Below are 14,316 nucleotides of genomic sequence, written 5' to 3' on the forward strand. Positions count from 1 at the left end.
TTCAGTGCCTGAGCACTAAGATGACTAGTTCTTGTCATTTACGTACAAATTGTAATGGATTGAGCACAGAGTCCTCCTCTTAGAAAAGGCTCACTAAATGATGAGGTGAGCTTGATACATATGAATGCTATCTAGGTGGGCAAAGCAAAGGTCAAATGTCAAACCTAAAAGGTCAAATGACATGAAGACTGATCATTGTGCAATACCCAGTCATGGGTGCCATTTTGTCATGGGGTGGCCCCATACTTGGTTTGGGAGGGGGGGGGGGGGGGGGGGGGGGGTTAGAGGGCAGGTTAAGGTGCAAAGAAAATGGTAATCTCTGACAGGCCAGCTGTCCTTTCGTCCCCTTCAAAGGTCATAGGTTAATACTTCAGATGTCCTGCCCCCTCAGGGGCCTGTGCTTCTCTGGCCCTGCCCAGTCACAAAAATACCTGTCTCAGGTCCCCAGGAGAAGTGATGGTGTTACATTGTGGACACAGCTTCTTAGCCCCCTAGGACATAAACACAGCAATTTGAGACTGCTTTGGGCTCAACAAACATCTGTATGAAATTTGTGCGCATTACATTGTGTTGTATGAAAAAATTTAATGGGCTGTAACAATCAATCTAACTTTATTGTCCCCTGAGGGAAATGTGGGAAGAAAGCAGGGTTAACGTGATAAAAATACAATAGAGTCATGTGTATTAATAGCTTTATAGCATTATTTGACAAACATCTTACCAGAGTGCGGAGCCAACACTCCTCACAGTGGGCATGCCAGCACTGGATGGAGGTGAGGGGTGTTGTGTAAGTGTCCTACAGAGAGCGAGAAAGAGAGGTGGGGAGAGAGATAGAGGGGGGGGGGGGGGGGTGGAGACAGAAGATGTAGAGAATGAAAAACGACCCGTATGGATGACATTATAGGGCCTCATGCAGCAACACACAGTTGTGTGTTAAATGTATCGATTGCATGAAAGACTGTCACTAGATGGTGCTAAGTGCCTGTATCTGCTGTGTCAGTGCAGCTGGAGAGGATAGGTGAGACAAGGACCTAGGAGACCAATGATACCTAGCTGTGGGACATTCCACAACAGGCCAAATTTAATCAAATGTTCAATGTTTCTATTTGTTTGCTTTGGGGCTCCGTTTTACCCATACTGAAATTCAACTATTCATAACTATGCTTATTGATAGGTTGAATGAAAGGTTCTGTGTGGCTCAACTGGTACAACATGGCACTTGCAACACCAGGGTTGTGGGTTTGATTCCCATGGGGGACCAGCACAGGAATATGTGTCCACTCTCTATTGTAAGACACTCTGGATAAGAATGTAAAATTCTTAAAGGATACACTTCAGTATTTCTATTGAATTAGCTTGATTCCCGTGCAACTATCTATACTCACTAGCCCGGTCCCAGACCTGTTAGAGTTCTTCCCAACTCCATTGCTCATTGTCAAGGTAAACAATGAAAAGGAGTTGGCATGACAGCACAAACAGACTGGGACTCAGGCTATACACTCACCCTACAGATAAGACAGTTGTGTCTGTCTCCTCTGGACAGCTCTAGGTCCCGTATACGACTTCTTAGTGAATCCAACGTCGTCAGCCCAGAGACCCTGAACATATGCACCACACACACACACACACAGAGGAGGGGAGTGAGGGGGACAGAAGAAAAAGATGCCAGAGAGTTAATCATAAATCAAAGACAGATGAAATTATTTGTTGGCTAACATGGAAATGGAGCATGACATTTAACTGCACTCACATAGGCAGCATCCACTGTCTCATTCATCATTGGAAGAAGAAGGTGAGCTGAGAGAGTGGAGGGCAAGTAACCCCACACACCACAGGCTCACTACAGGCTCACCACAGGCACACCGCAGGCTCACCACAGGCACACCGCAGGCTCACCACAGGCATAAAGAGTCGTCCTGTCTGAGTTGAGCTGGACTTATGCCTAACTCGTTCATTGGTTAACTCGAGGTTTCCAGGGTCTCCACCGTGCTAGGTAAATCTAACTCGTTCATTGGTTAACTCGAGGTTTCCAGGGTCTCCACCGTGCTAGGTAAATCTAACTCGTTCATTGGTTAACTCGAGGTTTCCAGGGTCTCCACCGTGCTAGGTAAATCTAACTCGTTCATTGGTTAACTCGAGGTTTCCAGGGTCTCCACCGTGCTAGGTAAATCTAACTCGTTCATTGGTTAACTCGAGGTTTCCAGGGTCTCCACCGTGCTAGGTAAATCTAACTCGTTCATTGGTTAACTCGAGGTTTCCAGGGTCTCCACCGTGCTAGGTAAATCTAACTCGTTCATTGGTTAACTCGAGGTTTCCAGGGTCTCCACCGTGCTAGGTAAATCTGATTTGAGTTTTAATTCTGGGTATTGCTGGACCAAAGTTCTAAATACATTTCATCTTGATGTTCTGGTGCCGTTATGGTGCCGTTACGGTGCCGTTACGGCAATTTAAAGTATTGATTGAGGACTTCTTTTTAGAGGATTGTAACTGTTTTGCTGGGTGATTTGTGATGTCTTACTTGTGCTTCCCATGATAGTTTGTGTATAATGTGTATATTATGTTGCATATACAGGACACATATGCAAAAGAGACCTAGGTCACATAATTAAAATAAATACATAGCTGAGCTTTTTTGGAGAAAAAAAATTATATATAGAGTGCATTCAGAAAGTATTCAGACCCCTTGACTTTTTCCACGTTCTGTTACGTTACAGCCTTATTCTAAAATTGATTAAATAGTTGTTTTATTTTTCTTCATTAATCTACACGTACTACCCCATAATGTCAAAGCAAAAACAGGTTTCTATTAATTTGTGCAAATTTATAAAAAATGTAAACTGAAATATCACATTTACATAAATATTCAGACCCTTTACTCAGTACTTTGTTGAAGCACCTTTGGCAGCGATTACATCCTCAAATCTTCTTGTGTATGACACTAAAAGCTTGGCACACCTGTATTTGGGGAGTTTCTCCCATTCTTCTCTGCAGATCTTCTCAAGCTCTTTCAGGTTGGATGGGGAGCGTCGCTGCACAGCCATTTTCAGGTCTCTCCAGAGATGCTTGATCGGGTTCAAGTCCGGACTCTAGCTGGGCCACTCAAGGACACTCAGAGACTTGTCCCGAAGCCACTGCGGCATTGTCTTGGCTGTGTGCTTAGGGTCATTGTCCTGTTGGAAGGTGAACCTTTGCCCCAGTCTGAGGTCCTGAGCACTCTGGAGCAGGTTTTCATCAAGGAACTCTGTGTACTTTGTTCCGTTCATCTTTCCCTCGATCCTGACTAGTCTCCCTGACTAGTCTCCCTGCCGGGCGGCTCAGGACAGACGGGAGACTCCGGCGGCTCAGGACAGACGGGCGGCTCAGGACAGACGGGCGGCTCAGGACAGACGGGCGGCTCAGGACAGACGGGCGGCTCAGGACAGACGGGCGGCTCAGGACAGACGGGCGGCTCAGGACAGACGGGAGACTCCGGCGGCTCAGGACAGACGGGAGACTCCGGCGGCTCAGGACAGACGGGAGACTCCGGCGGCTCAGGACAGACGGGAGACTCCGGCGGCTCAGGACAGACGGGAGACTCCGGCGGCTCAGGACAGACGGGAGACTCCGGCGGCTCAGGACAGACGGGAGACTCTGGCGGCGCTGGACAGGAGGAAGGCTCTGGCAGCGCTGGACAGGCGGGAGCACCTGTAGGCAGAAGACAGAGAGACAGCCTGGTGTGGGGGGCTGCCACCGGAGGGCTGGTGCGTGGAGGTGGCACTGGATAGACCGGACCGTGCAGGCGCACTGGAGCTCTTGAGCACCGAGCCTGCCCAACCTTACCTGGTTGAATGCTCCCGGTAGGAAGGCCAGTGCAGCGAGGTGGAATAGCCCGCACTGGGCTGTCCTGGCGAACCGGAGACACCATGCGTAAGGCTGGTGCCATGTACACCGTCACAAGGAGACGCACTGGAGACCAGATGTGTAGAGCCAGCTTCATGGCACCTGGCTCGATGCCCACTCTAGCCCGGCCGATACGAGGAGCTGGAATGTACCGCACCGGGCTATGCACACGCACTGGGGAAACTGTGCGCTCCACCGCATAACACGGTACCTGCCCGGTCCCTCTCGCTCTCCGGTAAACATGGGAAGTTGGCGCAGGTCTCGTACCTGGCTTCGCCACACTCCCCATGTGCCACCCCCCAAGAATTTTTTGGAGCTGCCTCTCGGGTTTCCAGCCGCTCTGCCGTGCTAGCTCCTCATAATGCCGCCTCTCTGCTTTCGCTGCCTCCAGCTCTGCTTTGGGGCGGCGATACTCCCCTGGCTGTTCCCAGGGTCCTTTGCCGTCCAAAATCTCCTCCCAAGTCAATTTCTCCAAGTATCGCTGCCTCTCCTGCTGCCGCTGCTGCTGCCTGTTACCACGCTGCTTGGTCCTTGGTTGGTGGGTGTTTCTGTAACGGCAGATCTCCTTTTCGTCTGAAGAGGAGTAAGGATCGGACCAAGATGCAGCGTGGTAAGTGTCCATAATGTTTTTAATACAGACAAATGAACACTCGTACAAAAACAATAAACAATAACGTGAAATCTACAACAACCAAAACAGTAACGTGTGGCAACAAAACACACACACGGAAACAAACACCCACAAACCAACAGTGAAACCCAGGCTACCTAAGTATGATTCTCAATCAGAGACAACTAACGACACCTGCCTCTGATTGAGAACCACACTAGGCCGAAACAGAAACCAAACATAGAAAAACAAACATAGACTGCCCACCCCAACTCACACCCTGACCATACTAAATAAAGACAAAACAAAGGAAATAAAAGGTCAGAACGTGACAGCTTCATTAAATAGTACCCTCAAAACTCTCGGATGCTGGCCTTCTAGGCAGAGTTGCAAAGAAAAAGCTATTTTTTCTACACCTGATGTATTCGGTGCATGTGATGAAAAAATGTGATCTTATTTTATTTTGTTGTTTTTAGTCCTACCCTTCAGCTTCACTCAAACCCTCCCATCAATCTCTTAACACCATCCATTTGTACATATATTTTTGCCATATATTTTTTAACTGTGCTGTGATGTTTCACAAAAGTTCTGAACCTTTCCATTCTCATAGTTACAAATTGTAAATTAAAGATAAAAACATTTTCTTAAAGTATTATTATTTTATTGATTGACTATGACATTTCAAATCACCCAGCAGTGCATTTTGCAATTCTTCAGCCATTGCTGGACCTGCGACCAAAAAAAGCTACATATGGACAGTCCCCAAACAAATTCTCTAATGATTCGGGTCTCTTTGCAGCAAAATCTGCAGAGCTGGGATGGTTGTATCCCCATATAATATAACATTCTACTGGTTGCAAGAATTTTGTCTAATCATTTTAATTGAAAACATCTACGTTTTGAATCTGGCGTTGTTTTACATATCAGTTCATAAACCATGTGCCATGGAATCAGTGCCAGGTGCCATGGAATCAGTGCCAGGTGCCATGGAATCAGTGCCAGGTGCCATGGAATCAGTGCCTGGTGCCACGGAATCAGTGCCTGGTGCCACGGAATCAGTGCCTGGTGCCACGGAATCAGTGCCTGGTGCCATGGAATCAGTGCCTGGTGCCACGGAATCAGTGCCTGGTGCCACGGAATCAGTGCCTGGTGCCATGGAATCAGTGCCTGGTGCCACGGAATCAGTGCCTGGTGCCATGGAATCAGTGCCAGGTGCCATGGAATCAGTGCCAGGTGCCATGGAATCAGTGCCTGGTGCCATGGAATCAGTGCCTGGTGCCATGGAATCAGTGCCTGGTGCCATGGAATCAGTGCCTGGTGCCATGGAATCAGTGCCAGGTGCCATGGAAACAGAGAGGTGCCATGGAAACAGAGAGGTGCCATGGAATCAGTGCCTGGTGCCATGGAATCAGTGCCAGGTGCCATGGAATCAGTGCCAGGTGCCATGGAATCAGTGGCAGGTGCCATGGAATCATTGCCAGGTGCCATGGAATTAGTTGGGAAATCTCTTCCCAACTTTTTTGCAATCTATATGGCACAGATGTAAATGTGTTGGTCCTTACATGAAACCGGGATACTTTTTTATTTATCACAAATTTCTTTAAACAATTTTGGTCTTTAATGCAGGGCCGACAGACAAGTTCCTTACTTTTTCCCCCTTCCACTTGCATCTTCCATTTTTGCAGTAATGCTGCTATCAGTTGGTTGTAATTTTGGGTAGAGCAGACATTTCCATATATTTTTGTTAGCTGAATGTGTGATGTAACTTTTTCCCCAAATACATATTTTTTAATCAATTAGTATATTTGACTTTAACCATAATATTTGTTGTATTATTTGTTCTGTCTTTTCTGTTGGATTAAAATTGAAACGGCAACCAACTTTCTATGGCATGTGTTAAAAATAAATAAATATTTTGGAGATGATTTCATTTTCAAATCACCAAAAGTGAGAGGTAGTAATCTGAATAAAGGGAAAAGGCCATTCTTGAATTTGGTGTGAGACATTCTTATTAATCTGCTAGAGAATTAGTTTGGATTAAAGTATAACTTTGGTATGACTGAAGCCTTTAGTAAGAGGTTTAATGCTTTAATATTTAATCATTTCTGCCCTCCGAATTCATATTCGTTATATAAATAGGCCCGTTAAATTTTGTCTGGCTTGCCGTTCCAAATAAAATGGAATAATTGTTGCTCATATAATTTAAAAACCAGGTCACTAGGTGTAGGCAAGGCCATAAGTAAATAGGTCAACTGGGATATGACTAAAGAGTTAATCAGGGCGATTTTTTCACAAATAGACAGGCATTTTCCTTTCAATGTTAGAAAGATCTTCTCTATTTTTGCAAACTTTCTATTCACATTTACTGAAGTGAGATCCTTTCTTTCTTCCGGGATATGAATACTGAATACTGAGTATGTCCACATCATCGTCAGAACATTTCATTGGTAAACTACACGGTTATGTAAAATATGTATTTTTTATGATCCAATACATAATATAGTAAGTAGTACACTTCATTTGGTTGTAATCCAGAAGTTAGAAGAAGGATCTATATCCTCTATGAGGCTGTGGAGGGATCCAAATAGTGGATTTAAAAGAAAACATGAATCATCAGCCTCCAATGACACCTTTGTTTTTAAGCCCTGGATTTCTAGCCCCTTGATATTAATGTTGGATATGATTTTAACAGCTAACATTTGGGTGGCAATAATAAATAGATATGCCGATAGTGGACAACCTTGTTTTACTCCTCTTGACAGTTTAATACTTTCTGAGATGTATTCATTATTTAGTATTTTACACCCAGGGTTACTATACTTAACTTTAACCCATTGATTCTCCAAAATGTAAACATTTGAGGCATTATATATAAATTCCAGTCATACTTTATCAAAAACTTTTTCAAAGTCAGTTATGAGTACCAGGCCTGGTTTCCAAGAGTTTTCATAGTGTTCCATTGTTTCCAGTACTTGTCTTACAGTATATTATATCCAATGTCCATGTAAAAAAAACTGTTTGATTAAGAGGAATAATATGCGAAAACACATTTTTAATTATATTTTTGGAAAGGTTTACAATATCATGAAGTCAATGGTAATGTAGAACATTTTCACAGCTGACACTTGACGTTTCATTCAGAACTTACATATCAATGTCACTATTTTTACAGGTCCTGTGTAGGTAGGCTATGCTGTTATCCAGTTTGTTGCTCTCTCCGTTGCTAGTGGATGGACTTCCTGTAGCAAAAGAGGACTATAATTTTAGATCAGGACATCCACTCTTAATATCCAATTAATGAAGTATGGCGGCAGGTAGCCTAGCGGTTGGAGCATTGGACAAATAACCAAAAAGGTTGCTTGTTTGAATCCCCGAGCTGACAAGGATGTCGTAGGGCACTCAGTCTGGCTTTCAACTTACTCTTGAAAGTTATAATGGTAGAATGCACAAGGTGTCATTTCAAAATGTGGGTAGTGTATCATCAGAGAACTATGTATAACTTGTCAGAAATGTCCAGATCAAATAGTCGAAATCAGTTTATGTTTCTTTAGCTAAGTTCGTTAGCTTTAGATTTTGTTGTAATGTTTGAGTCACTCAAATATGACATGAATAAACATTAGACATGGGAAAATGTATAGATTTGCAAGAAAATGTACTTCAAAATTGCAAAATTGTATCTGCACCCCATGACAAAAATGTATAGAATTGCAGGAAATAAGCTTTAAAACTACAAAACTGTCTGTCGCCAACAAGAGAGGTGTGAACCATTTTTGTCATGAACAAGTGCTTGTGAATATAGAAATAGACATGGGGCGCGGGATGTTCCCCAATGCCTTGAGGGGAAAAGTTTGGGAACCCCTGTTGTAGGGTGTCTCAAGGTGTCGCAGGGAGAGTTGGGATATGCAAAAAAAAAACACATTTCCAATTCACACCTGAGTATTAATACACACATGTACATGAGATTGGACAAATATAAGCACCCCAAAAATTATATTATAGGTACTAAATGTTAATTAATTAAAACTCAGTAGCTGTTCTCACCCTCATTTGTCCATTTGGAATGTTCCAGAGTTACTCTGTTGGACAGTGTACCACCACTGAGAAACAAAACCAATGACACAGTTAATGCAGACATTGCTAACCACACAGGCATGATGATTTGTTGTGTAGTGATGGAACACAGAAACAAGCTATGGGACTACAGGGTGTGGTGCGTACTTTAAAACCGCCCCCCTCAGTGCTTCCCTCTCCTCCACCTCCCCAGGATCCTTCCCTGAACAGGGGATGTCTGCCTCCGTACATCTGGATCACCATGTTAAGGAAACATAAGGACTGCATGCAACCATGTACAATTATATAGTACTGCCATATTGGTGGATCCTTACAATGAGGTGGAGAACATAGGATTCATGATTAGATCTTATAAAATCTGATATGTTTTAAAAGATACTGTACTCTTCCATACTGCAGAGTGTCATCTCCATCCATGTCCAGGTCAGCGTCACTGTCACCACGGTCTTCCTTAGACGTGCTGCTGCTCACAAACACTGACCCTGAGGACGTCATAACACTCTGTGACTTATATTCCTTCAATATATCTTCACTTTCAATATATATTCACTCTCCCCATACCTTCACTCTCCCCATACCTTCACTCTCCCCATACCTTCACTCTCCCCATACCTTCACTCTCCCCATACCTTCACTCTCCCCATACCTTCACTCTCCCTATACCGTCACTCTCCCTATACCGTCACTCTCCCCATACCGTCACTCTCCCCATATCTTCACTCTCCCCATATCTTCACTCTCCCCATATCTTCACTCTCCCCATATCTTCACTCTCGCCTAGAACATTCTCACATAGTGGGCAGTGTTAACTGACTATCGAGTGTTAAGGGCAGATGTTTAAGGTCTTTGAGAGGTGAGACTTTTTTTTGCTAATCTGAGGCCATTGAAAGGTGAAACTTCCAAATGTGTGGAGTGATTCGTGTCACCTATGCTGTCAAGCCAACTCATTATCACTCATTGTCATTGTTTGGCTTGACATGTACCATATGTCTCCTTTTCATGGGTTGAAAAATTCCCTTAACTTTCTCCAAATTCCCAGGTTTTCCAGACATCCTGGTTGGAAGAGAATAAGATTTCTGGAATACCTGAGCATTTTGGGAAAGTTACAAGAAATGTATAACCCTATCGGCAACCCATATAATCAAGGTAGAGCTTTGCTGTTGGTGAGGGAAAGCAAAACAGCCTTATAGGTAGGCTAATCGAGTATACTGTGTTAAGTTCAGGGCCTTTCTAACTGCCACTCAGTCACATTATCCACCCCATTGCACCAGATCCAAGACCCAGTCAGAGGGTCTGGTACGGGGGATGTGTTTTACCTTCACACCCTCCCAGTATGGATGTCATCCGTATCCTCCTCCGCTCACTCCACTCCTCCCCCCCCAGGTCCAACAAAATGTCCTGAAAACACACACAGACACAGGCAGGATGAAGCAATGCAGCCACGCACACACACTCACACCATTTTCCGCACCCTACACACTTTTCTATGTAAATAAATATCTTATAGCCCTTGGTTGTTACTGATGTATCTCTGGGGTATAACCTGGTGTACAGTATCCTGTGGTACAGTAACCTGGTGTACAGTATCCTGTGGTACAGTAACCTGGTGTACAGTATCCTGTGGTACAGTAACCTGGTGTACAGTATCCTATGGTACGGTATCCTGAGGTACGGTATCCTGAGGTACGGTAACCTGAGGTACGGTAACTTGAGGTACGGTAACTTGAGGTACGGTAACCTGTAAAAGCAGGCCCTCTCCACATGGACACACTGAGCCTAATGGGCAGAAAACAATACCAGGAGTTTAATCACAGGTGGCCACAACATGCTGTTAACCTCTGATTATTTCAGTAGCCCTGTTTCCAGATCAATCCACCTGCTCTATCCATCATCACTCTCTCTAAGACATCCAGTACAGTATACAGTATGAGGAATAGCTAGGCTTGCTGTCGTCTACAGTACAATGGCAGTTTCTATTTAGGAACATACCTGGCCCACGTAAGGACTCCTCCTCTTCAGCTTGCCGATCCTGACTGAAAGAGAACCCACACAAAGAGACAGACAGAGAGCAGAGAGGGTTAGCTAGAATATATCTGTAGAGCTAGGTAATAGCAATTGGCTGTGCAACTCCCCATTGGGAGTAAATGTACAACACATGGTACTGTAGTGTAGACACAGCCATGCAGTAAGACCCAAAGGAAGGAGTTAAAGTTGAAGGATGTTGCTTCTGCTTTGTGACAATGGGGGTAAATGTGACAGAGTTGTTGGCTACTGTGTATAAAAACAGACCGGAATACACACGAATGCATACACAAGCACACACACACGCGCACACACACACACACACACACACACACGTAACACAGAAGAACACCAACAGTGAACTTTTCATCTTGTTCCTGACTGCATCCTGCCTGTGTTGTTCCTGACTGCATCCTGCCTGTGTTGTTCCTGACTGCATCCTGCCTGTGTTGTTCCTGACTGCATCCTGCCTGTGTTCTTCCTGACTGCATCCTGCCTGTGTTGTTCCTGACTGCATCCTGCCTGTGTTGTTCCTGACTGCATCCTGCCTGTGTTGTTCCTGACTGCACCCTACCTGTGTTGTTCCTGACTGCATCCTACCTGTGTTGTTCCTGACTGCACCCTGCTTGTGTTGTTCCTGACTGCATCCTGCCTGTGTTGTTCCTGACTGCATCCTGCCTGTGTTGTTCCTGACTGCATCCTGCCTGTGTTGTTCCTGACTGCACCCTACCTGTGTTGTTCCTGACTGCACCCTACCTGTGTTGTTCCTGACTGCACCCTACCTGTGTTGTTCCTGACTGCACCCTACCTGTGTTGTTCCTGACTGCATACAGAGGAGAGCGTAGTTTCCTCAACAAAACCAACACACACTGGAGAGATAGAGGAAGAGGAATGGTATGTTTCTCTACTGGCTACTGGACAAAGCACTGATACAAGAGGAGCTACTAGGTTATACACAATGTGCACAGGTAAGATACACAGGTAAGATACACAGGTAAGATACACACACGCTGTGCACAGGTAAGATACACACACACGCTCCCATTTTCATTCCTCCCTTGAAAATGTCCTCCATAATATATCGTAGCTGTAGATAGGCCTTTGAATATAATTTTCAAGTCAATTACTCCAATGCAAAAGCAATAACCCAACTAACCCACCCATCTGAACAAACAACAGATCTGTCTTTGAAATCGTATGTATTTCTGAACACATACCATTCAGTCTTGTATGTCTGTTTGTCCTCACACGCAGAAATGTCTGTGGAAAAAGGAGAGTTGAAGAACCGTCAAAGAAGTGTGTGTGTGTGTGTGTCTTTGTAGTGAAGAACCTACCTGGTATCTGTCTGAGTGGGGCTCTTCAGGAGGGCAGGAGAAAGAGGTGGGGGACCCACCCTCACATTTAATGTGCAGAGATAGTGAGAGGGTCTGTGGACAGAGGACAGGGACTGAGTCAAAGAAAGATGTGTGTGTGTTTGCGCGTGTGTGCGTGTGTGTGTTATTATTTACCTTAGTAGCTCCTAATGGATGGTTCCTCTGCACTGAATTAGTACTGTTGAAAGAGGAAACACTTAAAGGGGATCAGGAAACTAATACTACAATATTCACACTGTTTATTGTTGTTTAGTGTTGTTATTTATTATTTGTTTTTATTGTTTATTGTTTATTGTTTATTGTTTATTGTTTATTGTGTGTGTGTGTGTGTGTGTGTGTCTGTTTTGTAACTGTGTCAGTCTGCTATTCCCCTGCTCAGATCTGTTCTAACGCCTACCTGATTTGTAACTGTGCCAGTCTGCTCATCTCCTGCTCCATGTGCTCCTGTAGCTCACCTGGTGGTAACACAGCATGGCACACAGGACACACTGGGGGCAGGGAGTCATACAGGACATTACCTTACCTTACCTACTGACACAGAGAGGGGCTGGGAGTCATACAGGACATTACCCTTACCTACTGACACAGAGAGGGGCTGGGAGTCATACAGGACATTACCCTTACTTACTGACACAGAGGGGCAGGGAGTCATACAGGACATTACCCTTACCTACTGACACAGAGAGGGGCAGGGAGTCATACAGGACATTACCCTTACCTACTGACACAGAGAGGGGCTGGGAGTCATACAGGACATTACCCTTACCTACTGACACGGAGAGGGGCTGGGAGTCATACAGGACATTACCCTTACCTACTGACACAGAGAGGGGCAGGGAGTCATACAGGACATTACCCTTACCTACTGACACAGAGAGGGGCTGGGAGTCATACAGGACATTACCCTTACCTACTGACACGGAGAGGGGCTGGGAGTCATACAGGACATTACCCTTACCTACTGACACAGAGAGGGGCTGGGAGTCATACAGGACATTACCCTTACCTACTGGCACAGAGAGGGGCAGGGAGTCATACAGGACATTACCCGTACCTACTGACACAGAGAGGGGCTGGGAGTCATACAGGACATTACCCTTACCCCCTCACACTCAGCACCACCCTGTCAGTGAGCCTGCATCATAGCCTGTCAATGAGAACATTAGCCAGGCCCACCCGGCCCATTGGGTTTCCCTTCTGAATTATTGCCATAAGCAGACAGCTAGGATGGGAGGTATGCTAAATAAACATTTCACCAGGTAGATGAGGTCATGTACTCCTGAAAGCCATCAATCACATGTAGAGAAGTAAGACCATCTGTCTACATCATATCTCTCTCTGTATCTCAACACAATCAGACAAGAACCTCGTCATATAGCCAACGATGACGGACTACACAGCATGGTCAATATCAGTGACGTAAAGAAAAATGAATACATTTGACACAAATAAAAACAAAGGCTCATTAGCCTACTCATCACCATTAAAAACACTGAAACAGTTCAAGTATCACAGGTCTACACTAGCTATTTCTAACCTGAGAGCCTAGGTACCCCGAAGTGTGAAGTTTAGTACCCCACTGTCTCTTCTGTCCTCAGGAAGCTACTGTCCAGCACATCAGCCACACTCATAAAGGACAAGAGACATGCGGTGCAGCATGCTGGGAGCAGGTTGGCGTCCCCTCTAACATCAGCTGAGTTATGACTAATGAGGACTCAAATAGGGACAAAATGGCTGCTAAATAACACATGGCAGCAAATCGCAAAAAGACGCTCAGTGTCCTCGGGAAAGAGACAGGTCGTTCCGTGTTCCTCGCAGGTTTTTTGCATCCCCCATCGAAGCCTTAATGAGTTTTACCGACACGCATCAAGTGTTCTCGGGCCTTCAGCGCTCCCCGGCCCGAAACACACGGGAGTCAGTAAACAATGAAATCTCGGGGCTGAAATTGAATTCATAAGCACATTACCTGGGAGAGATAAGTGTCTCTGAATGGCGCCGCGATAAAAGGAATGGGATTAGATTTGCAGGTGGTTTATTGTCCCTGTTTTTAGAACCTCTCTCTGCCCCCGTTTCAGTATCCTGACACCTGTGTCTGGCAGGCAGCCTGCAGTAGTAAGGGCCAGATTCCCGGACCCAGAATTAGTCTTTATCTGTACTAAATGCACTTTTAATGGCTGAGTATTGAATACGGAAGTGTGTGTCAATGTGTGTGTGTGTTTGTGTACATCCTCCCCCTCCTTCTCTCCCCTGCCCAGTCCCAGATGAACCCTGTCAGCATCAGTCAGCCTCAGCAGCACTCCAGCCTGGGGGGTCTCACACAAATAACGTGCTAAAGAAGGAATACGACTGGTCTTCTTTAGA

The 14,316-nt window shown here is 45.2% G+C and overlaps 1 protein-coding gene across 1 annotated transcript in view; it reads right to left on the bottom strand.

The window, feature by feature from the left end:
- Positions 1-419: 419 nt before the first annotated feature.
- Positions 420-14,316, bottom strand: part of LOC139415075 (E3 ubiquitin-protein ligase RNF220-like) — a 40,776-nt gene continuing 26,879 nt past the window's right edge. Inside the window, exons 2-14 of the mRNA XM_071162855.1 lie at positions 12,353-12,443; positions 12,091-12,133; positions 11,917-12,009; positions 11,800-11,842; positions 10,550-10,593; positions 9,877-9,958; positions 8,940-9,042; positions 8,708-8,791; positions 8,531-8,586; positions 7,638-7,728; positions 1,505-1,598; positions 722-796; positions 420-491 (exon numbers count right to left, since the gene is read on the bottom strand). Coding sequence (XP_071018956.1) covers positions 420-491; positions 722-796; positions 1,505-1,598; positions 7,638-7,728; positions 8,531-8,586; positions 8,708-8,791; positions 8,940-9,042; positions 9,877-9,958; positions 10,550-10,593; positions 11,800-11,842; positions 11,917-12,009; positions 12,091-12,133; positions 12,353-12,443 — 971 coding nt within the window. The remainder of the gene's footprint in view (positions 492-721; positions 797-1,504; positions 1,599-7,637; positions 7,729-8,530; positions 8,587-8,707; positions 8,792-8,939; positions 9,043-9,876; positions 9,959-10,549; positions 10,594-11,799; positions 11,843-11,916; positions 12,010-12,090; positions 12,134-12,352; positions 12,444-14,316) is intronic.

This window comes from Oncorhynchus clarkii, chromosome 1 (assembly GCF_045791955.1).
Source record: "Oncorhynchus clarkii lewisi isolate Uvic-CL-2024 chromosome 1, UVic_Ocla_1.0, whole genome shotgun sequence".
Lineage (NCBI taxonomy): Eukaryota > Metazoa > Chordata > Actinopteri > Salmoniformes > Salmonidae > Oncorhynchus > Oncorhynchus clarkii.